Source organism: Miscanthus floridulus, chromosome 2, assembly GCF_019320115.1.
Source record: "Miscanthus floridulus cultivar M001 chromosome 2, ASM1932011v1, whole genome shotgun sequence".
NCBI lineage: Eukaryota > Viridiplantae > Streptophyta > Magnoliopsida > Poales > Poaceae > Miscanthus > Miscanthus floridulus.
Genome location: NC_089581.1, coordinates 43,079,218 through 43,100,730, shown reverse-complemented (window position 1 = coordinate 43,100,730; position 21,513 = coordinate 43,079,218). Strand labels below are relative to the sequence as shown.

Genomic DNA, 21,513 nt, shown 5'->3' with positions numbered 1-21,513 from the left:
ATGGCCGATGCAGCCTCACCATAATTCACACACTGTCGGGTCCTTCCTTCTTCGCCTCTATATTCCTCATCAAAATTGGAGGAGGGAAAACTCAGATTTCTGAGATCAGGCCTTACCGACTTATGCATGTACAGATTGAGCCACAATTGTATCAGCCACCAAGGGCCGCTGATAGTCTATATTGGTTCATTCTTCAGCAGTTGAGCAGCCACCTGGTACATCAGATGATAAGCAGCCCCTAGCAGATATTTTCCAAGAGGAATATCCTTGCCTAATGCCAGGTGTTCTGCCATAAGTTTGTGATTATAAGTCGGGCCACAAGACGACCCACAAAAGATAAATTTCTCCAGCCACATGTTCAAAAAGGCCACATATTCTCGTTCGCTGACAGATGATCCATCCTCAACATGATTCAGAATGTAACTCGCCCATCCAGTACAGTCTACTATCTTGGCCAGTCTTTTGGAACCAGCACTCAAGTACTCATAAGGTTGCATTGGTCTAGTAGTTCTAAGACCGGTCAACATGTATACGTCGGCCAGGGTAATGGTCATCAGGCCATGGCAAAAAATAAAAGCATTTAGAGCATTGGACCAAAAATAAGAAGCAGAGATCAGGAGTGAATCGTTCCTCTCCATTTCAGACAATGAAAGGGTCAGACACTGGTTCAGATCATAAAGCTCCTAGTCTCCACCCTTTTTAGCCGATACCCTATGGAACCAGTCCCTCCATCCCTTAGGCGCTTTAGGCCAGTTTCTGAAGGAATTTTTGTTCCAGGAAGATAAATCCACTACAGACCTTTTGAAGGGGATTTGGTTGGTTTCTTGGCAGATAAAATCAGATGGATCAGGATCACCCATCGGCCTAAGAAAGTAAGCATTGGGGACAACAGCCGATGGAATCAAGATCTCGTTCTTCATCTCCTAGAAATCAGATAAGCTAAATTCAAGAGGAGCAGAAATACGGGGTAATGGCCGACATCAAGAGAGCAGAAACTGAAAACATACCTTAGGAACATGATCATTGGTCGCCATCACGGCCGGAGCAAGTTCAGATCTAACAAAAATAGCCCGAATGACGGTTCGGCGGAACGGTGTATTTGCTAGGGTTTGGGTCCCCGGTAACGACGGCGTCGACTGTTGGAGTTGGCTCTAGAGAAAAAGGGGAAAGCAGAAAGGCTGGGTGCGTCGAAAGATATACTATTGATGTTATACGAGGCTCAGGCCAAAAAGTCAGGAGTTATGCGTATTTCTCGGATAAGGATGGTTACAACGCAGTGAACCAATGAGTCGGAATTTTGGGATAAAACCATTTTACCCCAAAATTGGGGGGCATATGTTTACACCAAAATTTGGGAGAAGGAACGCGGAAGCTCGCAGGCTTCCAGAGATATGCCAATTAAGGAGTCGATGGAGTAAAGGTTGATATCTGCTGGATCGAATGTGACACTGGATCGATTCCTTCTGAATGACGTCAGCAGATGACGATGATGGGACATGACTGGCATCAAAGAGATATATATCGGACTCTACAAAAGGGGAAAGATTAGAGTTCAAGTTATCTTAAGATAGGAATATTTCTTTATGCCAAAGATTGTAACAAATCGTGCTCGAGTAGGATTCATGTCTAGACTCCGGGTATAAATATCGAACCCCGGCTATTGTAAAACACAATCAATCAAATACAAGTCAATTACTTTTTCGGCTCCGGCCACCCCTTAGGAGTAGGAGTAGAGTAGATCTCAGCGAGTTCTTCAGCAAGTACGGCTGCATCGATCCGGTCGACCTCCACTGCTTGTCTGTAAGTACCGTCATGGTTTATACCTCTGTTCGTATGGCTGCATCGATCCGGTCGACCCCCACTACGGCTCTGGTATAAGCTAGTTATTGACTCTTGCCTAGTTCAAGTATGGCCTGTGTGATTCTGCCTAACACCCCACTGCTTGAACTAGATCAAGGTCAAGTTATCGGCTCTACCTTTGAATGGTAGTCTTTGGTAGATTCGTTAAGTTACCGATATTGTTTATTGCTTTCATTGTTTATCTAATTACAGCAATATCACTTTGCCCGATTGAGATTGATCTGGATCGGCCTTACATCTTATTCAACCCATCGTTTGCTAATCTAAAACTAATCTAATCTACATCTTAAACGATGAGTTATGTTTTTATCGGCTGTTTTATATCAATCTTAATCGTGCATAGTGTGTGGTTAAGGCATGTTCGATCTTGAGTAAATCTATTGATTAGCGAGAACTGTTCCATGGCTCGTTATCATGGCCTGTGGGATTCTACCTCTCACCCCACTGTTAGCACCGTAGAGTGGGGATCGTTGGTTGATAGATCCGTTCCTGAGAAGGCATGCCCTTAACTGTGCGCTATGCCTGAATCGGTTGTTTAGCCGATATCGAATGCTTTCACAAACAGTTCACATCATGAAATCATTGAAGTAGAGATAAGTTGAAAGATATGTTAGCCTCATGATCTTATTATTGTATTACGGCCTGCATGATTCTGCCTCATGCCCCACTGATATTAGTAATGAGTTAGGGTCGTCGAGTCTATTGTTATTTCTACGGCCTACATGATTCCGCCTCATGCCCCACTGGTCATGGCGATAGATGAGATCTAACATGTTCATTAGATTTATCTTTATTAAATGGTTAAGTGGTGTTGAATTGTTTCTTTATATAAAAGGAGTTCGGTTACTTATAATCATTGGCTCAGTTTTAACCAATCATCATTGATATCTTATTGCCATTGATTAAATTATTGCTTGAATTATATCTATCTTGGATGATAACCGATTATTCTTACACAACCTCATGAGCTTTAACCGATTTATTCTCATGAATATGCTGGAATCGACTATTTAGTCGATCTCCTCTCATATCGGCTCTCAGAGCCGCACATTCGGGACTGTCTGGCAACACCGGCATGTTCCGCCCTTAACTACTGATAAACTTTCTCTCCTTGTCAATTACAGGGTCAAATTGACTGGCACGTCTCGGGAGGATTGCGCAGGATCGACCACCCTTGCGCTGAAGCTAGGCGGATCTGCTCCATCGAGCGGACTCTTCCGGCTTGCTGCGTGTGTCCTCGGCACGGGACAAAATTCTGTGTCGACACATATATCAAGAACTAAGCTAGGTGCAAAAGAAACGGTTCATATTTTTAGATGGAGCTAATGGGTGTTAAGGAACAATTCCTAAATGTAGGAAAATATCAATTAGATGGTGGTAACCCAATTAGATTTGGGAAGACATTTGATTGAGAAACCAATGTTGGAAGGATCAATATCCCTCTTTGTCGTGGGTTCGTAACCATGGATAATGATAGATGGTCGATGTGTGATCTTTGGTGATTAGCACTCGAGACATGAGAGGGTTTATCCTGTTTCGGACGTCGAGCCCTATGTCCAGCAAAAGATTTTGTTTCATGTTGGAATGATCGAGAAAGAGTTCACAAAAATAGGGGCAGGAGAGAGCAAAGGGCTTCTTCCCTAATTGATCTATTGCTACTGTTCGATGCCTCTATGGCGTCCGATGCCCTTAAAGATGGCAACGGGGCGGGTATAGACCCGAAACCCATGGGTTTTGGACACGGCGAGGACGGGTCGGTTTTCGGGTTTGGGGACCCAAAACGGGGTGGGTTGGGGTCGGGTTTCGAATTCCCCCCCCCCCCCCCCCCCCCCCGCGGGTGGCCGTCATAGACCTGAAGCATGGTAAAAAAGCCCATGGCAGCCGGCCCAACTGAGGATCCTATAAGGCTGTAACCCTAGCAAAAAAATTCACCGCCGGTCCCTGAACTTGGCCCATAGTGTCATCCAGGTCCCTGAACTTCTAAAGTGATATATGTAGGTCATCCAGGTCCCTGGACTTCTAAAGTGATATATGTAGGTCCCTAAATTTGGCAAGCGATATCATCCCTGTCCAAATGTGGTCTAACCTACTATATAAGCTAGCGTGGCACGCTAGTTGCATGTTAGACGTGGATCCAACGAATACTAGGTTTAAACTAAAATAGAAAAATACTAAAATTAATTTAATATTTATGTATCATTAATAGTATTGAAATAATATTAAAGTTCCTATAGTATTAAACGTTTTCTCTATTAAAAGTTACTTCTAATTTTAGTTTTATTTTAAAAGTTTTAATAATAGTATTATAGAAGTAACTTTTCTCTATTATTATTACTATAATACTATACTACTTTTAATAGTAGTATTATAGTATTAGAACTTTCAATAATAGTATTATAGTATTAAAAGTTTTAATAATAATATTATAGTATTAATAACAGAGAAAAGTTACTTCTATGATGCTACTATTAAAACTTTTAAAATAATACTAAAATTAGAAATAACTTTTAATAGAGAAAATTTTTAATACTATAGGTAACTTTTAATTATTATTACATTTGGTAAGAGATGACATCGCTTGCCAAGTTTAGGGACCTGCAGTGATCACCTTGAAAGTTCAGGGAACGAGATGACATCGTCAGCCATGTTTAGTGACTTGCGGTGATTACCTTGAAAGTTTAGGGATCTGGATGGCACCGTCTGCCAAGTTTAGGGACCCACAGATATCACTTTAGAAGTTCAGGGACCTAGATGACACACCGTCGGCTAAGTTCAGGGACCGGCGATGAATTTTGCTTAGCAACAAATATCAAATCAATTGACTACTCCTCTCCCCCACTCACCTGCCGCACAGCCTCCTGCGTAGGCGCACAACACAATAGCCGCTGACCCGCCTCCTTCCCGTAGAGCATGCGTAGGAGCGCTCATCGCTCGCCTCGCCCAGCATCGTGGTGGTCGCACAGGCGCATGACTCGCCTGCCTCCTGCCTCCCGTCTCCTGACCTAGGGCTGCAGGCACTCAACGCTCAGTGCCACGGTGGTCGCAGCCTACAGCGTCGCGTACACATAGCTCCTTCCCCTGCAGCGGCACAGTCCGGCTCCCTGCTCGTGTCTCCCCTCCTCTCCCATCGGCCACCGTCACTTGTCGCTTAGGCGCTCAGCTCCATGTTGTCCTATCCTCTCTTGTCCCCGCGAGTGTCACGTGAAAGGCCCCGAGCAGACGACCCCGCTACCCCAACAGGAAGTTCTCGGGTTTCGGGGGACCCGCTGGGTTCGGGGGCGGGGGTAGATCTTCACCCGAAATTGAGTTCGGGGGTGTGGGCGGATCTTTCACCCGGCCTCGACCCGCCCCGTTGCCATCTTTAGATGCCCTCACCTTGTAACTTGGGAGAGGGAGGGAAGGGAAGTACACAAAAAGTGGTTCTAGGCTCTTGGCCGCCAAGGAAAGTGGCCTCTTTGACTGTCATCCTCGTATTTGAGCCATTGGGTTGGGGGTGTCTTCCTTGCTCCACTCTGATGGTCATGGCCGACAACTCCTACCTGTCTTCAGGGTAGACAGGTTGGCCTCCAATCTGCCCGTCCTCAGTCCACCCTACCCTTGTGTTCTACGTCAACAATTTAGAGTTTCATAGAGACTAGCATGTGGCCCACACGCTTGGCTTCCCATGGATGGTTAGACCGGTGCATGCCCCTTTTCGTCACGCTCTGGGCGTGACCCTTGTCAAAGCAAGCAAGCGGAATCTCATTGGGGTAGGGGACAACTCTTTGCCCTGTTGCGCAGGTGTGAGACAGTAGTCCCATAGCATGTGCCTGACAGGAGATTCGAAATATCCTCCGAGTCCATCGTGTGCTCAAATCCTCTCATGAGACGAACCGGAGTGAAGCGTTTTGGATGTCTCTTGCCGAGCCACATTAGTTCAGCCGAAGCCCCCAAGCAACGGGGATCCAAGTGGGTCTGGGCCAAGGTCTGCCTCAGGGTGGTCCGAGCCTTAAGGACTTTAATGGTATCTAGCATGGGTGCGAGCGTACCCGCTGGGTGTAGCCCCTAAGCCTCTGATTGTAGCATGTAACTAATGTCAATCCCAGAAACCGTCTAGTGTGCTCACACGTATCGATATATTGCATATTGCCTCCACATCTACGAGAGAGAAGAAAGTACGCAACTTAAGTTTGTCTCAAGTGAAGTTGTTTTTTATCAATAAATTCAACAACCATTACAGTTGGATTATCCCTTAAGCAAGCGACTAGACGTATGAGACCATCGCGTGGGATCTAGTTCGGACAACCGTGGCAATAGGAATATGTTATTGCATCTGTTTAGAATTATCGTTGCAATAAGCCCTAGCAATTGCAACGCAAGCGAAGATTCTTGCGACCCAAAACAACCGTGGCAATAGTTGCAATCATTAGCAACTAAATTCAAATATAGTTGTTACAGTCTGCACCACTCACTGACGGCACGTCTCCGGAGCTAGCTCTTCCTGAAATCCGCGATCTGGAGGTTGTCCACGTCCAGCCTCTTGAAGTTGCCGTTGAGCTTGGTGCTGAAGTAGTCGCCCCAGCTGTAGGCACTGTACCTGGGCGGGTTCTCCTCGCTCACCAGCTCCTCCAGCGGCTCCACAATGGCGTCCCTCGCCGGGTTGAAGAAGTAGGGCATGGAGAACCTCTCCTTCTCCGAGTTCACCGACACCCGGTGCTCCGCGCTCTCGTACCTGTCGTTGCTCCACACCTGATCGACGGGCGACGACGACGGCGGTTGAGCTAGCCTTGCTATATATACGACACGAATTCGATGCAATGCAATCCAACGGCGCCCAGCATATGCGTATATACCTGCATGGTGTCGCCGACGTTGATTACGAACGAGTTGGGAACGCACTTGACACGGACCCACTCGCCGTCGGATCGGCGCCGGACGTCGAGCCCGCCGACGTCGTCTTGGTACAGGATGGTCAGCGCTCCGGGGTCCTTGTGCCGCCCCACGCCGAGCACCACCTCGGGCCTCGGGCACGGAGGGTAGTGGTTCAGCCGGAAGAACGTGGTGTGCTCCTTGAAGAAGCCGTGCAGCCGGTCGGGCCTCAGGTTCAGGCTCCGGGCGAGCAGCTCCAGCAGCTTCAAGGCCAGCTCTTCAAGGGCGTTCGTGTACTCCTCCAGCGCCTCTCTGCGTGCAAATAATTCTCGTTTCACATCTCTTTTTTAATTAGTAGACAAGAAGAAGAAATTTTGATTGATCAGGACAGAATTCAATCATATATAGCCAAATCCAAAGGTCGTCAGGGTCGCAAATGGATTCATCACCTGAAGCCCGGCAGGTCCTCAGGCCACTTGTTCGCGTACACGACCTCGCCGTCGGCCACGGCTGCCGGCGGGGGCGCTGGCGGCTCGCGCGCGACGAGGTCGAACACCTCCTTCCAGTCCCTGACGTTCTTGGTGTGCTCCGACTCGTAGTACCCGAGCGGCTCCGCCTCGGTCCTCCGCACGGCGGCCTTCCGCTCCGGCGGCAGCGCGAAGAACGCGCGCTGCGCCGCCGTCGCGCGCGCCACGGTCTCCGCGGCCATGCCGTGGCCCACGACCACGAAGAAGCCCCAGTCCCGGCTCGCTGCGCCCACCTCGCCGGCCAGCGCGTCCACCGCGGCCGCCGTGTCGTCGCCGCCGGCGCCATCGGCGGTGAGAGGCGACAGGTCGATGATAGGGATGCCGGTGGACTCGGTGACGGTGGGCTTGGGGCCGTGCTCGGGGGCCTGCACGAAGGCCTGGTCCATGGTGAGCCCGCCCATGGCGATCACGTTGCTCTTGCTCTGTGTGGGAGGAAGTGGTGTGACTTGTGAGGCTGTGATGAGCTGCGTGTCTTGCTTGACTAGGACGCAACGCAATGTGTACCTTGCGCCTGTCCGAGAGTGAGGTTGGGGCCTGTGATGAGGTGGTTAAATTTATTAAATGGGACGTTTGGTCTGCTTGGATTCAATGAATCTGGATGGATTTTTAGTCGAATCTTGTTCTCTATCGTTTCTCCCATTTAATTGGCTGATGTAGGCTCGTCTCCCCCACCCCCGGCCCCCCGCGGCGACACCACGACGACCCTCCGCTGCGATGCCTGGGCCCACTTCGCCGGGCGGAAACCAGCCACCTTGCGGCCCTGCGGCCGCTGCGCGTCCCCGTCTGCGCTCGGTCCTAGTGGGCTCGCTCGAGCTTCGATTCGAGGGAGCCGCGGCCACCCCACCTCCTGCCGCATCACAGCGGAGAGTTCGCTTCTCCCCAAACCACCGCCACCATTAATTCCACCTCCGACCAGCCACCCAGAAAATCCTGCCTCAAATCCAAGCCTGCCCACGCCGTGGTGTGTGCCTCCAGCCATCCCTCACCAACGTGTCCAGAGGAGGACGAAGGAGGCTGGACGAAGGGACTACGGAGGAAGAAATCCAGCTGCACTGCTCAGGCGAACTCAACTCGCCCAATGACCCGCTCGTCTCCGTCACGCTCTGCCTTCATGGATGCCATGAGAGGTAGATGTCTCCGATGTCTCGCTGGGGGCCACCGAGCAGCTGACTGCAGAGAGCCGGTCCGCTGCCTGTACTGCAGGAGGTTTGGCCATAAGGCCAGGGATTGCAGCATGGCTTCGCATCCCCGTGCTCCTCAAGCTTCAGCAGTGTGCCCACCTGCTTCCTCTGCCCCGCCCCCACCAGACCTCAGCTCGTTCCCACCTCTCCCGCGCCGGCGCCAGGGGACCCAGCGACTCGCCCGGAGGGCACCAATGCGGTGGCGGCCGCGACCTCCGAGATGGAAAAAGAAGCTGCACGCCTCTCCTCTTGCGCCGTGGTGCTCGACCTGTGCAGAGGCCAAGGCGACGTGGAGCCAGAGGAGGTGAACAAGGCGCTCCGTGTCCGCTTCGGTGTCCAGCGGGGGGACGTCAAACAGCCTGATCGGCTGGGAGCGGCTGGCTGGGCTGACTGGCCAGCCCTCTCAAATAAACACTGTTTACGTAAACCAGCCCGGAGTACTTCTCTCTCATGTAAACGAACCAGCAACAATACGAACCAGCTCCCGACACCAGCCAGAGAACTTCCTCGCCGTCTTCAAGTATCCCCACCACTGGGATGCTGCGGTGGCCTTGGAGAGGCTTCCTGTGGGCAACCTCGACTTCCGCACATGGCCCTGGTGCAGCCTCCCCTACGGGGACCATTGTGATCTGCGCCACCACGTGTGGCTCTGCTTAGAGGGGATACCGGCCCACGTGTGGAACGAGAGCATCGCCAAGCGGGTGGTGGCCTAAATTGCACGGATACACGGATACGGATACCGGTACGCGATACGACGATACTCCGATACGCCATTTTTCCCAAAATGCAGATACGGGGATACGACAATATATATAAAAAATAAAAAATAAAACATACCATAAATATTACATAACATAACATGGTTCAGGGCATAACGTTCAGCAGTTCAAGGCATAACCTTCAGGCTATCAAGCCATAATTCAAACTTAGGTACGACACACACACACATAACATAGCAACTAGATTAAGGACACGACATGATGAAATGATAAAACGATAACTGATAAAGTGATGAAATGATGATGCATTAACAGCAGCTGGCCATGGCAAACTGGCAATCATCCATCAATCCATCGATCCAACATCTTCAGTCAGACCCAGCAGCAGCACCAGAGCTTTCAGTTATTCCTAGCGCCCCAAGATCTTCTAGAACTCTTTCAAGGTCTGGTTCATCAAGTGACAGATCAGCATGCTCAAGAAAATCAGCACCACCCTCAAAATCAGCCTCAAAAGTATCAGCTCCAATATCCCACATTGCTGATGGACCATGGTGGTATTCTTCAGTTTTTCTTGAAAGAAGGCGCAAGTTCTGGTGTGTGAAAACTAAATCCTCAGCACGGCAAGGATTCAGCCTACAAAAGCAATTTGCAACCAGGAATCAAACTTCATGCATGCAGCAAAAAATAAGGCAATTAAGAAAATGACAATAAGAGGTAGAATTAGAACCTGTTTCTCAAGGAACTATGGATCAGCCCATAGGTACTCCAATTTCTCTCAGCACAAGAAGATGTTGGCTGACCAAGTAATCTAAATGCTAACTTTTTCAAGTCTGGTGCAGAATGACCATGAATTCCCCACCATTGCTTTGGATCCATATAAGTTCTATCCTCAAGTGAGTCAAATGAATTGAATCCAGGCCCAAACAAAGAGAAATTAGCATATTGTTGCTTGATCTTTTTTAGTTCCTCACCAGAAAAATACCTCCTGAAACAAGCATTTCTCATTTCTGAAATTTCCTCATCATTGTGAGGGGCTACTCGGTTTGGAACCTCACTGATCCATGCTTCAGTGTAGTACTTGGAATTTAGTGAGTGTGCTAAGCAGTGCAAGGGGGTGTTACTTTTTGCCCATCGACTCACCAAGATGTCTAGCACAGCTGAGAAGAAGGCAGATTCTTCATGTGGTTCTAGCCCTTCATGACAATAGATCACAGCCTTCACCTTCTCTATCATTGTATCCCACATTTCATATATCAAATGCAGGCATGGCTTGTTAGTATCAGCTGCCCGTATCATAGAATAGATAGGTTCAGTGAAACTGAGGAAGTAGCGCACCTTATCCCACCACACATCATTCACAATCTTGTCTTTGACAAATTGGGCCTGACCTGGATTATCATCCCTGTAGGCAGACCACTTGTCACTCACTACCATCACTGAAAGAGCATCTTTTATAGCAACAAACCTCTTCAACATCACAATGGCAGAGGCAAATCTTGTCTCAGCAATGGCAAGGAATTTCAACTTGCTATGCTCATTGAACATAAACAGCCTCATAGAGTGATTCATGATGTAATTCTTTATCATGCTGGCATCTGCAATAACCTCGCTGATCCACTGGAATTCATCATGAAGCTCATCCTCAGCGTCCCTAGGAGCACAAATGTTCTTCAAGGCAAGGTTCAAAGTATGCACAACACATGGGGTCCAGAAAATATGAGGGTGCTTCTGCTCAACAATGATACCAGCAGCTCTGCAATTGGAAGCATTATCAGTGATCACTTGCACAACATTTTGTGCCCCAACCTCATCAATTACAACTAGCATCTTCTCTGAAATGTAATCCTTGGTCTTGGATATTCCTTCAGTGTTGATTGCTCTAAGAAACATTGGACCATCTTCTGTTACAGCCAAGAAATTCAAGAGTGGACGCCTTTGAGCATCTGACCATCCATCTGATACAATACTCACACCTTTAGAGCTCCATGTCGCCTTGATGGGCTGCAGCATTCTCTCGACATGTATCTTCTCTTGCACAAGAAGAATTGTTCTCAGCTTGTTGTAGCTTGGAGGGACATATCCTCCAATTGGCCGATTGGCAGTAAACATGAATGCCTTCCTAAAATATGGGTTACGTGCAAGATTAAATGGCAGGTCTGCTATATAAAACATTCTAGCTATCAGTTCATCAAGCTGGCTACGGACTTCTTGATTGATGCTAGATTCAATAACTGAGACACCCTTCCTCTTTCTCATCTTCTCGTTGCCCTCAGTAGGAAGTGGAATATCTCTAGGCATGGTCCTGGCAACAGTAGCATTGGCAGCAGCAACTTCAGCTTCTAGTTGTTCAAGAACATGTACAGTCACCACTCGACAAAACTTTACCCTAAAACCAGAAATCTTTAACAGATGTGCTTTAACTCTAGAGTAGCTTCCTTGAAAATGATGGTCACAAAGTCTACATCTCATCTTTGAGTTGCCCCCCTGACCCTTTCCAATTCTCTCAATTAACTCAACATACCTCCACAGTGGCTTCTTAGCATCATCATCTGAAGGTGGAGGAGTCACACAAGCAGCAGCTAAGACCTGAGTTGCAATAGCAGGGTTGTTGGCGACAGGAAATCCTCCACTTTCAGAACCATCAGTAGATGCAGAAGCATTCGAAGAAGTCGCCATTGGATCTAATAACAAGAGGAGAATCAGACAAGAGCAGGGAGATAGCTGAGAAGTGAAGGAAAGGACCATATTAGAGAAGAGAAGAAAAAACGGACTCACCGTAGAAGGGGAAGGAGCCGCGGCCGCCGATGGCGTGTGGAGGCGGCAGGGGCTTGAGGACGTGGTACAGGGAGAGAAGACACAGGCGGAGAGCTGGAGAACGAAGGGGCGGCCGAGCGGCGGTGGTCGAGCAGCGCTGCTGCCGCGGATCTACGGCGTGCTGCACGCCTGCTTCAGAGGAGCGTGTGTGCAGCGGCGGCGGCTGCTGTGGCCACACGAAAAGGGATTGCGGAGGGGCACAGCTGAGCGGACGGCTTTTATACGAACCGAACGAGTGGTTTTAAGGGTTATCAGGTATCCTACAGGTATCGACAAGGTATCCCAGGAGTATCCACATATTTTTATTATTTGAAAATTGCGTTAATTTTCGATACGTCCGGGATACGTATCCGGCAGTATCCGTGCAGTATCCGTATCTGATACGGTATCCGATACCGGTACGTGAGTTTTACGAAGTATCCACGTTTCTTAGGTGGTGGCGAGCGTGTGCGACCTCGACTACAATCCGCTTGGACCTACAATCCAAGTGACATTCCAAAGGTAACATGGCTGACAATGACAGGTAGTGCAGTTCACGTTCACGACGGCGCCGTTCCACCTCGCGGCCGACGCGGACTCACCTTCCGCGTCATCGTTCACCTGGACCTGGCACTAGGGGGTCATCGACGGTGAGCGCGCGCCGCGCGAACGCCACGACCTGCCGCCACCAGAGAACAGGCATGAGCGCCGCCGCGACGACGACAACGACAACGACCGTCGCGGCCACCGGGACAGAAGCAAACATTGGGGGTCGCGCCCGTCCTGCAATCTCTCTCGTGCCCCGGAGCGGGCCAGGGAGAGGGAACGGTCCGAGTCGAGGCATGGTCGGCGCGATAAATCATCCGCGGCCGGCAAGCCACACAGGTATGGCCAACGCGAGTCCTCAATTGATGCAGCACTCGGCACCTGCAACTGCAGGTCTGGATGCCATGGATCGTGCTCTTCATCACGCCGCGCGAAGTCCGCGGCCCACGGCCAGTCCCAACCCCCAGAAGCCTCAGCACTCCTCGTTGACGCGTCGTCCAGAGGGACGGGGACGCGGACCGACCAAACGATCCTCGACCGAGCGACAACAGCAGACGCTGCCCTCCAGGAGAGGGAGCGAGGGCCACGGCGGCTGCCCCGACCCTGCCTGTCCAGCCGGGCGCCTCGCTGCAGGACGCGGAAGGCTCGATGACCCCTGGGCCACCATCTGCCGAACCGGCCCTCCACACGGCTGCCTCGTCCAGGTCCTCGGAGACGCAGGATCCCCCCGACACTGTCATGCCATGCCCCACAACCTACTGCCTCGGAACAGAAGGTCCCGCCCCAACTGCGTGTACGTGAGGCGCAAGGTTTTTATTTTCGGAAATTAAAATTTATTGAAGATCACATATAAAAAGGATAAACAGGATATATCGAAAATATCGGACCAAATTCAAATAAAATTTAATTTAAATTTAAATAAATTTAAACAAAATTTGTACGAAAAAGATAGATATTTCCTTATCGGCACCTACGGATAAAGAGGATATATCGAAAATATCAGGAGATTTCGGCCGATATTGAAACCATGCGCACAACAACCACAGCACTGGCATCTGCACCGGCACAGCAGAGCGCGGCGGCCAGCTTCATCGACACAGTCACACTCCAGACCGCCAAGCCGGTACTTCAAGGGCCGCCGCAACGGGCTGTGGCGGCAAGACGCAGGAAGAGGCAGCCTTCTGCCCCACAGCGCAAGAGCGTGCGCGTTGCGGCAGCGTACTGGCCACGCGGGGACGCCCAGGCGAAAGCTCGCCAAGTCCTCATGAAGAAGCTCGGCTTCGTGGAAGACGAGGACCGGTCAGCGGATGATGCGCTGCTTGGCTACTTCAAGCTCTTCGGTGGCCCCACTTTCTGGCCCGGTGGTCAAGGCACTGACGGCGCTGTGCGGCCTCGACAGCGACACTGGTGCTGGCAGCTCCCAGGAATGAGCACCAGAAACCGGCGCAAGGGCTACATTTGGTTACCCATGTTTAGCCACACAACGACCTATATCTCAGCTTCAGTCCGGGTGTCGTCGTCTTCAGTTCTTTGTGGTCTGAAAACTTCAGTTCTTTCCGGTCTGTGAAGGATGCGCGGATGTTTGCCAGGGACCCAAAGTCACCAAAACGACCTCCACAATGTCTTCGCCGCAGTGTCAAGTTGCGTCCTGATAGAAACTATAGAGGATCGCTGGCCATAAATCTAGCACACAAACTGATATTTGATGAAGTGTAAACCTTAGAACATGTACTAGTACGGAATTAACAGATAGAGTGAGAGAGAGATAGGGGTTGAGGAGGTGCAAACCATCGTTAGCCTGGGGTTGTTTGACGGTGGCGCGGTGAAGACCGACGGTGAAAGGTGCTGTTGCGGTGGCGGCGGTGCAGAGACGGCGGTGGCCGGTGACGGTCTTTCCATCGCTAGCAGCACCCCTCGTATATCGGTTAGGGTTTAGGGACGGTAGGTGGGGCGTCTGACGGCTCAGGTGAACCTCGTGCTTTGTGCCCCGACCCCACCTCTTTTTTTATGACGCTGTGCGACGGGGATCCACCAACCATGAAACGGTTAGACGCCCCCGATCAGGGCGTGGATCCAAGGGTCCAATTGGCCGTTGCGCCATTTGGTTGGAGATCATTTAACATTCTTCCCTTGATCTCACCTTATGACTTAAACTCAACTTACTTACTTTATCTTATTCACATTCCATCACGGATCAGTGCTTAGAGCGTGCCTCATCATCACAGTCAGTTATCATTAGATTAAACAGCTACAATGCACCTCTCTGTTTTGAAATAGATTCTCAACTAGGCCCTTATTGTCCAGGAATCATAGGTTTTCCCTTAAACCTATACCGGCTAAGTGTTCTCTGAATACGCTGGGTGGTAAGCCTTTTGTAAGCGAATCCGCGAGCATCTTTTCTATTCTTATATGCTCAAGACTAATTATATGATCCCAGACTTTGTTTTTTATAACATAATACTTTATGTCAATGTGTTTAGCAGCACCACCTGACTTATTGTTGTGAGCATAACATACTGCTGAATTATTATCGCAGTATAGTTTGAGTGGTTTATGTATGTCGTCTACCACTTTCAACCCGAACATAAATTTCTTCAGCCAATTCACCTGCCATGTGGCCTCATAACACGCTACAAACTCGACATACATTGTGGACGATGTAGTGACGGTTTGCTTTGAGCTTTTCCACGATATAGCTTCTCCTGCGAGAGTGAATATATATACTGACGTGGACTTTCTGTCATCTCCCGTGTAATCAGAATCTGTATACCCCTCTATGTGCATGGAATCAGATCTTCTGTACGTTAGCATGAGACCCTTCGTATCTTGTAGGTAATGTAAAACTTTCTTTACTAATTTCCAGTGTTCTATTCCTAGATTACTCTGATATCTGTCGAGTAACCCGATAACAAATGCTAAGTCAGGACGAGTACACACTTGAGCATACTGTAAACTTCCAACAGCTAAACTATATGGAACCGCTTTCATTTGATCGATCTCATATTGGTTCCTGGGACATTGAAATTCCTCATATTTGTCGCACTTGACTATGGGAGCAGGTAAAGACTTATAATTTTGCATACTGTATTTCTTTAGAACTTTTTCTAAGTATGCCTTTTTGAGATAATCCTAAAACCTCCTTTTCTCTATCTCGATGAATCTCTATTCCTAGGACGAACGAAGCTTCACCGAGATCCTTCATATCAAACTTTGAGGACAAGAACTTCTTTGTTTCTAGTAGTAGATTAACATCACTGCTAGCGAGTAAGATATCATCCACATACAAGACTAGGAAAATGTATTTCCCATTCTTGAACTTTGCATAAATGCAATTGTCCTCTACATTTTCTTGAAACCCAAACTTTCTTATTGTACTATCAAACTTCAAATACCACTGTCTTGAAGCTTGTTTTAATCCGTAAATAGATTTCTTCAGGCGGCATCCCATGCGTTCTTTTCCTTCCACAACAAAACATTTTGGTTGTGCCATGTAAACATTTTCATCCAGATCCCCATTTAGGAATGTCGTCTTTACATCCATCTGATGTAATTCTAAATCGTAATGTGCTACAAGCACCATTATGATTCTAAAAGAATCCTTACATGAGACTGGAGAAAATATCTCATTATAATCTATACCTTCTCTTTACGTGAAGCCTTTCGCCACAAGTCGCACTTTAAATCTTTCTATATTCCCTTTGGAGTCATGTTTAGTTTTATAGACCCATTTACAGCCTACTGTCTTAGCTCCTTTAGGAATTATTTCTAAGTCCCAAACACCGTTGGTTTTCATTGATTTCATTTCATCTTCCATGGCTTCAAGCCACTTGGATGAGTGAGCGCTTCTTATGGCTTCTTCAAATGAGATGGGATCACCCTTCATTTGAAATTCCTCACATTCATAAACTTTATAATCACCATGAATGGCTGATCTCCTGACTCTTTGAGACTTTCTAGGGGCCTTGTTAGATGACGCTTGTTCTATATGAGGCTATTGTTGCTCTCCCTCATGTGTGACAACAGGGTCTAGGGGATCCTGAAGGACAGGTTCCTCATGTTCATTCATTGTTGCCACAGGAGAACTAACAACAGGTACTGTTACTATAGTGTCTTGCACTGTTGGTACAACAACAACAACAGGTAGCGTGAAGAATGGCTCCTAAACCATAGGAGTGGGCACGTATACCCGCTTCTCTTCAAAACTAATTTCATGCGCTACCATGCTCCCCCTGATCATATCTTCCTCTAAGAAGACAACATGTCTTGTTTCTACAAACTTCGTTTGTCTGTCAGGACAATAGAAGCGATAATCTTTTGACTTTTCTGGATAGCCAATGAAATAGCAACTGACTGTCTTGGAGTCCAGCTTCCCTATGTTTGGGTTAAATACTTTTGCCTTAGCTGGACAACCCCACACATGTAAATAGTTTAGTGAGGGTTCCTTTCCTGTCCACAACTCATACGGTGGTTTGGGCACCGACTTACTTGGCACTCGATTAAGAATATGAATGACGGTTTTCAATGCCTCCATCCATAGACTTATCGGTAAAGAAGAGTAACTTATCATGCTTCTCACCATATCCATTAAGGTACAATTGCATCTTTAAGGTACTCCATTCTGCTAAGGCGCGCCCGGTGTAGAATACTGGGCTACTATGCCATTTTCCTGTAAGAACCTTGCAAAGGGTCCAGGAACTTGGCCATATGGGGTATGTCGACCGTAGTACTCTCCCCCACGGTTGGACCTTGCTACCTTAATCTTTAAGTTGTGCTAATTTTCTACTTCAGCCTTGAATATTTTAAATTTATCCAATACTTCTGATCTTTCCTTAATTAGATAAATATAGCCACAACGAGAACAGTCATCTATGATTGTTATAAATGAATCATAACCATCCACACTCTTCACAGGAAAAGGACAACAGATGTCTGTGTGAACTATTTCTAAAATTCCTACGCTTCATTTGGCATCTTTCTTTATTTTCTTAGCATACCTTCCTTTTATGCAATCAATGCATTGTTCTAAATCTAAAAATTCTAAAGGCAGAATAATTGATTTCTTAATCAATCGCTCTATTTCCCCCTCGAAATATGGCTTAAACGACAGTGTCATAATTTTGATGATACATCATGAACTCTCTTCCGCTTATTACTTGCATTCATAGAGGAAAAAGGCATTCTAATTCTCAGTACTTATATCATTCACATTCTCAGAAAGTGATAATAAATAAAGCTTGTCTTGTCGAAAGGCAAGACCAACACACTTATTATTAATCACAATCCTACATTTGCCATTACCAAAATGGCAATCATATCCATCATCATCTAAACGTGAAATACTTATTAAGTTTCTTCTCAAAGAGGGTACAAAAAGAACTTCTGAAAGCTTAAGTACAAAACCATCAACTAATTCTAGATAGAGATCTCCAATGGCTTCAACTTCAGCTTCAACTCTATTTTCTACTTTATTTCTTCTTTCTCCTCTTTGTAGGGTCCTCCTCGTATGCACTGTAATGAATTTGCAACATGAACAGCTGCACCTGAATCAATCCACCAAGTAGATTTTGCATAACTTAAATACAAGGATTGATCTATGAATGTAATGAAATCCTCACATCTCTTTAGAAGGCTCTTCAGGAAGTCTGGATGGTCCCTCTGGTAGTGTCCATACTTCTTGCATCATTTACACTGCTCCTTCTCAACTTGAGCATTGTTGTTCTTCGGATGGTGGTCATTCTGAGGGGCTTTTCCTTGAGGTTTGACATTCTTATTGAAGTTTTTCTTCTTATTGTCCTTCACAAGGTTAGCAGAGTCACCCTGTAAGGATTTTAGCCTCTCCTCTTCTTGAACACACATTGCGATGAGCTTCTCTATATCTCACTTATCGGGCTACATGTTGTAATTAACAACAAAAGTTTTATATTCCTTTGGTAATGAAGCAAAAACCAAATGAATCAGGAACTCATCCTTGAGCCCTAAATCCAGTGGTTTCAGTTTCGAAGCCGTGTTGCTCATCTTCAGTATGTGCTCTCTGATACCGCCACCAGTATATTTCTCATTGAACAATTTCTTGATTAAAGTACTGGCATAAGCCTTTGAAGAGCCAGTGAACAGACTCTCCAGCTTCTTAAGATATTCTATGGCGGTATCACAATCTAGGATAGACCCCCTTATAGCATCTGAAATTGTGGACTTAGCCACCATCAAGCACTTACGGTTTGAAATGTCCCATTTCTTGCGTTCGAGATCATACTTCATCCGCACTTCTACATGATCTCACTACCGAGCAGTGAAATCAGCATCAGTCTCATTATTTTCCCTCATTGGGTCCACTAGCTTAGTCGGGCATAGGGAGGTAAGCGCTAGGTCATTTTCAAACAACGCAAGTGCTAGTTCATACTTCTCTCGCCATACCCTGTAGTTGCCCCCTTCAAGAGGCTATATGTGCGAGATGAAAGCCATTGGGTTGAGTCCTGAAAAACACCGTCAGAGATACTGAGAAAATATGACATCATAATTTGCATGCTTTAATTTAACGTTGGTCAAAATTAAAACATACAACATTCTTATACACTAATTCTATATCACAGTTGGGCAGAAATAGAATTAATGCATGAAAAACTTATTAATGAACATTATAATATTAATATTATCAACGTTGGTCAGAAAACAATAATATTATAATTTACTAAATAAAATTCAACTGCCCTTCAAATTAAATTCTCTCTTTGGTTCGAATTTAATTAGAAGACAATAAACTTTAACATTGCAGCGGAAACATGAAAAAATTATTTGTCTACTTTTCAGAAGCATTTCACTGTGCTAATCTACTCTCTGAAAAAATTATCCCGTTGGTTCAAATTTTGACGGAGATTGAAATTGGACAAAAAAATTATCAAAATTTGCTTCTGAAAATGGATGAAACAATAACTCATCTTGTACGGTTCATTTAGCCTAGCCCGTTGAAACAGTGCTCGGGTCAGCAGCAAAATCCGGCCCGGCATGCTCTGCTCTTGCACGCGCTGCGCCTTCCTAGGCCACAACCTGGGCTTGGGCCGGCAAAGCTGCTCGCCATGCGCGCCCGCCTGGGCCTAAACTCGGCCCGTTCGCTCTGCACAGTCCATCTCAGATCGATGGTCGAGCGCGCTCCTCAGCGGAACAAAACGGCGCGCGGCGTCTCTCCCTGAACCCTAGGCTCATTCTGTCTCCCTCCCCTTCCTCTCTCAGCGCAGCGAGCAACAGCCACCGAGCGAGAGCCGAGAGGTGATGGCACCATCGCCGGCGCGTGCACTCCCCAGTGGGTGAGCGCGCCACCGTCGAGTGGCCTAGCCGCGGTGCCCTTGGCCAGAGCTCACGCAAGACCGATGAGCAGCGGCGGCTCGACCTTTTTCTCCCGCGCCGACGAGACAACAACGCAGTGCAGCGGTGAGGTAAGCCGTCTCCCAAGCCCTTCCCCTTTCCCCTTCTTCTCTTTGATTAGATCTTGCTCTATTCTTCTTGGATCTTGTCCGATTGGGGTTTAGGGTTAGGGTTAGGTCGAGTTATGGTTAGGGTTTGAGTACTGTTCTTCTTCCCCAAGCTGTCTACATGGGTTAGGGTTAAGGTTTGAGTTTATTTTCAAAACCGAGACCCTTTCTTACTCCTTTTCTTCACTCAATTTGGGTTTAGGGTTCGATGAACCCTCTGCTTAGATCCGAATTGGATCTCTCACCTCCTTCTAATTGCTGCTACTCGGTTTTTAACCCCGATAAGCTAGATCTACGCCTAGTTAGGCAATTGATATCATTGATAGAAATGTTACAGGATCACTGGCCATAGATCTAGCACACACTGACATTTGATGAAGTGTAAACCCTATAACATGTACTAGTATGGGATTAACAGATAGAGTGAGAGAGAGATAGGGCTTGAGGAGGTGCAAACCATCGGCCGCCTTCGTAGAAGACGAGCTGGCCATGGGGTTGCTTGACGGTGGCGCGGTGAAGCCCGACAGTGAAGGCGCTGTCACGGTGGCGGCGGTGCAGAGAAGGTGGTGGCCGGTGGCGGTCTTCCTGTCGCTAGCAGCACCCCCTCTTAGATCGGTTAGGGTTTAGGGACGGTAGGTGGGGCGTCTGGTGGCTCAAGTGAACCTCGTGCCTTGTGCCTCGGCCCCCACCTCCCTTTTTATGGCACTGTGCGACAGGGACCCACCAACCATGGAACAGTTGGACGCCCCCGATTAGGGCACAGATCTAAGAGCCCAATTGATCGTTGGGTGAATTGGTTGGAGATCATCTAACAAGTCCATGTACCGCTGCATCTGCGGCTATGCTTCACTCACCAGCGCCGGCAGCCAGGGGCCTTCAGTCAGCCGTTTGCTGCTGGGTTCAGACGAAGAACAAAGCTGTGACCTCTCAGTGCCAGTTCATTTGCCTTTCCATGCTTGTGCTACATTGCCAGGCTCTCAGGTCACCTAGAATTGGGATGGAATTGGTTCTCCATGTCGCAAAAAATTTGTAACATCCTGTGCTGGAATGTGCGAGGTCTCAACGACATGGTTCGGCAAGATGTCGTAAGCCTGCTGTTTAAAGACACAGCCGCCTCCATTGTATGTTTGCAGGAAACAAAGCTACAGAACATGGACCTGGGCATCATCAGGCGTACGGTAGGTGCAAAATTCACAAGCAACTTCATTGCCCTACCTGTAGCCCAAACAAGAGGTGGCATCCTCCTAGCTGCAAATGAGGATTATTTCCAACTCTCAGACCACCTATTATCTGCAAACACCACGACGACAACCTGCACCATGAGAGCAGACGGGTCTAAATGGCCGATCACTGTGGTGTACGGCCCACAAGGCGACACTCAAAAACTACAATTCCTCCAAGAGCTCAAGTCGCTGCCCAGACCAGCACATGGAAGGTGGCTGATCCTTGGAGATTTCAACTTGATCTTTCAGGCGGAGGACAAGAACAACTCAAACCTAAACCGACGTCTAATGGGTGCCTTCGAAGCGGTAATTGATGAATTGAACCTAAAAAAATAGGTCTCAATGGCCGC

At 47.8% G+C, this 21,513-nt stretch overlaps 2 protein-coding genes across 3 annotated transcripts; both read right to left on the bottom strand.

Moving 5' to 3' along the window:
- Window positions 1-6,132: 6,132 nt before the first annotated feature.
- Window positions 6,133-7,817, bottom strand: LOC136538620 (jasmonate-induced oxygenase 2-like). 2 transcript variants are annotated; one of them, XM_066530577.1, is made up of 3 exons: window positions 7,158-7,817; window positions 6,693-7,050; window positions 6,133-6,588 (listed from the first exon to the last, which is right to left on the bottom strand). In XM_066530577.1, the coding sequence occupies exons 1-3, from the start codon at window positions 7,634-7,636 to the stop codon at window positions 6,331-6,333; spliced, it is 1,095 nt and encodes a 364-aa protein (XP_066386674.1). In that variant the 5' UTR covers window positions 7,637-7,817; the 3' UTR covers window positions 6,133-6,330. The 2 variants fall into 2 exon arrangements, with proteins under 2 accessions (XP_066386674.1, XP_066386675.1); XM_066530578.1 differs by having other exon boundaries at window positions 6,693-7,020; window positions 7,158-7,807.
- Window positions 7,818-9,503: 1,686 nt separating this feature from the next.
- On the bottom strand, window positions 9,504-12,542 carry LOC136536420 (uncharacterized). The gene is made up of 4 exons (XM_066528727.1): window positions 12,531-12,542; window positions 11,911-12,115; window positions 9,863-11,816; window positions 9,504-9,768 (listed from the first exon to the last, which is right to left on the bottom strand). The coding sequence occupies exons 1-4, from the start codon at window positions 12,540-12,542 to the stop codon at window positions 9,504-9,506; spliced, it is 2,436 nt and encodes an 811-aa protein (XP_066384824.1).
- Between the last annotated feature and the right edge of the window lie 8,971 nt (window positions 12,543-21,513).

Excerpts from the sequence above, each read along its gene's own strand:
- LOC136538620 (XM_066530577.1), bottom strand. The coding sequence starts at position 7,636 with ATGGGCGGGCTCACCATGGACCAGGCCTTCGTGCAGGCCCCCGAGCAC. Across the intron at positions 7,051-7,157 it reads GAGGACCTGCCGGGCTTCAG|AGATGTGAAACGAGAATTAT; the intron begins GTGATGAATCCA and ends TAATTAAAAAAG. Across the intron at positions 6,589-6,692 it reads ACGTCGGCGACACCATGCAG|GTGTGGAGCAACGACAGGTA; the intron begins GTATATACGCAT and ends CCCGTCGATCAG.
- LOC136536420 (XM_066528727.1), bottom strand. Across the intron at positions 11,817-11,910 it reads CGGCTCCTTCCCCTTCTACG|ATCCAATGGCGACTTCTTCG; the intron begins GTGAGTCCGTTT and ends TCTTGTTATTAG. Across the intron at positions 9,769-9,862 it reads CATAGTTCCTTGAGAAACAG|GCTGAATCCTTGCCGTGCTG; the intron begins GTTCTAATTCTA and ends TTGCTTTTGTAG.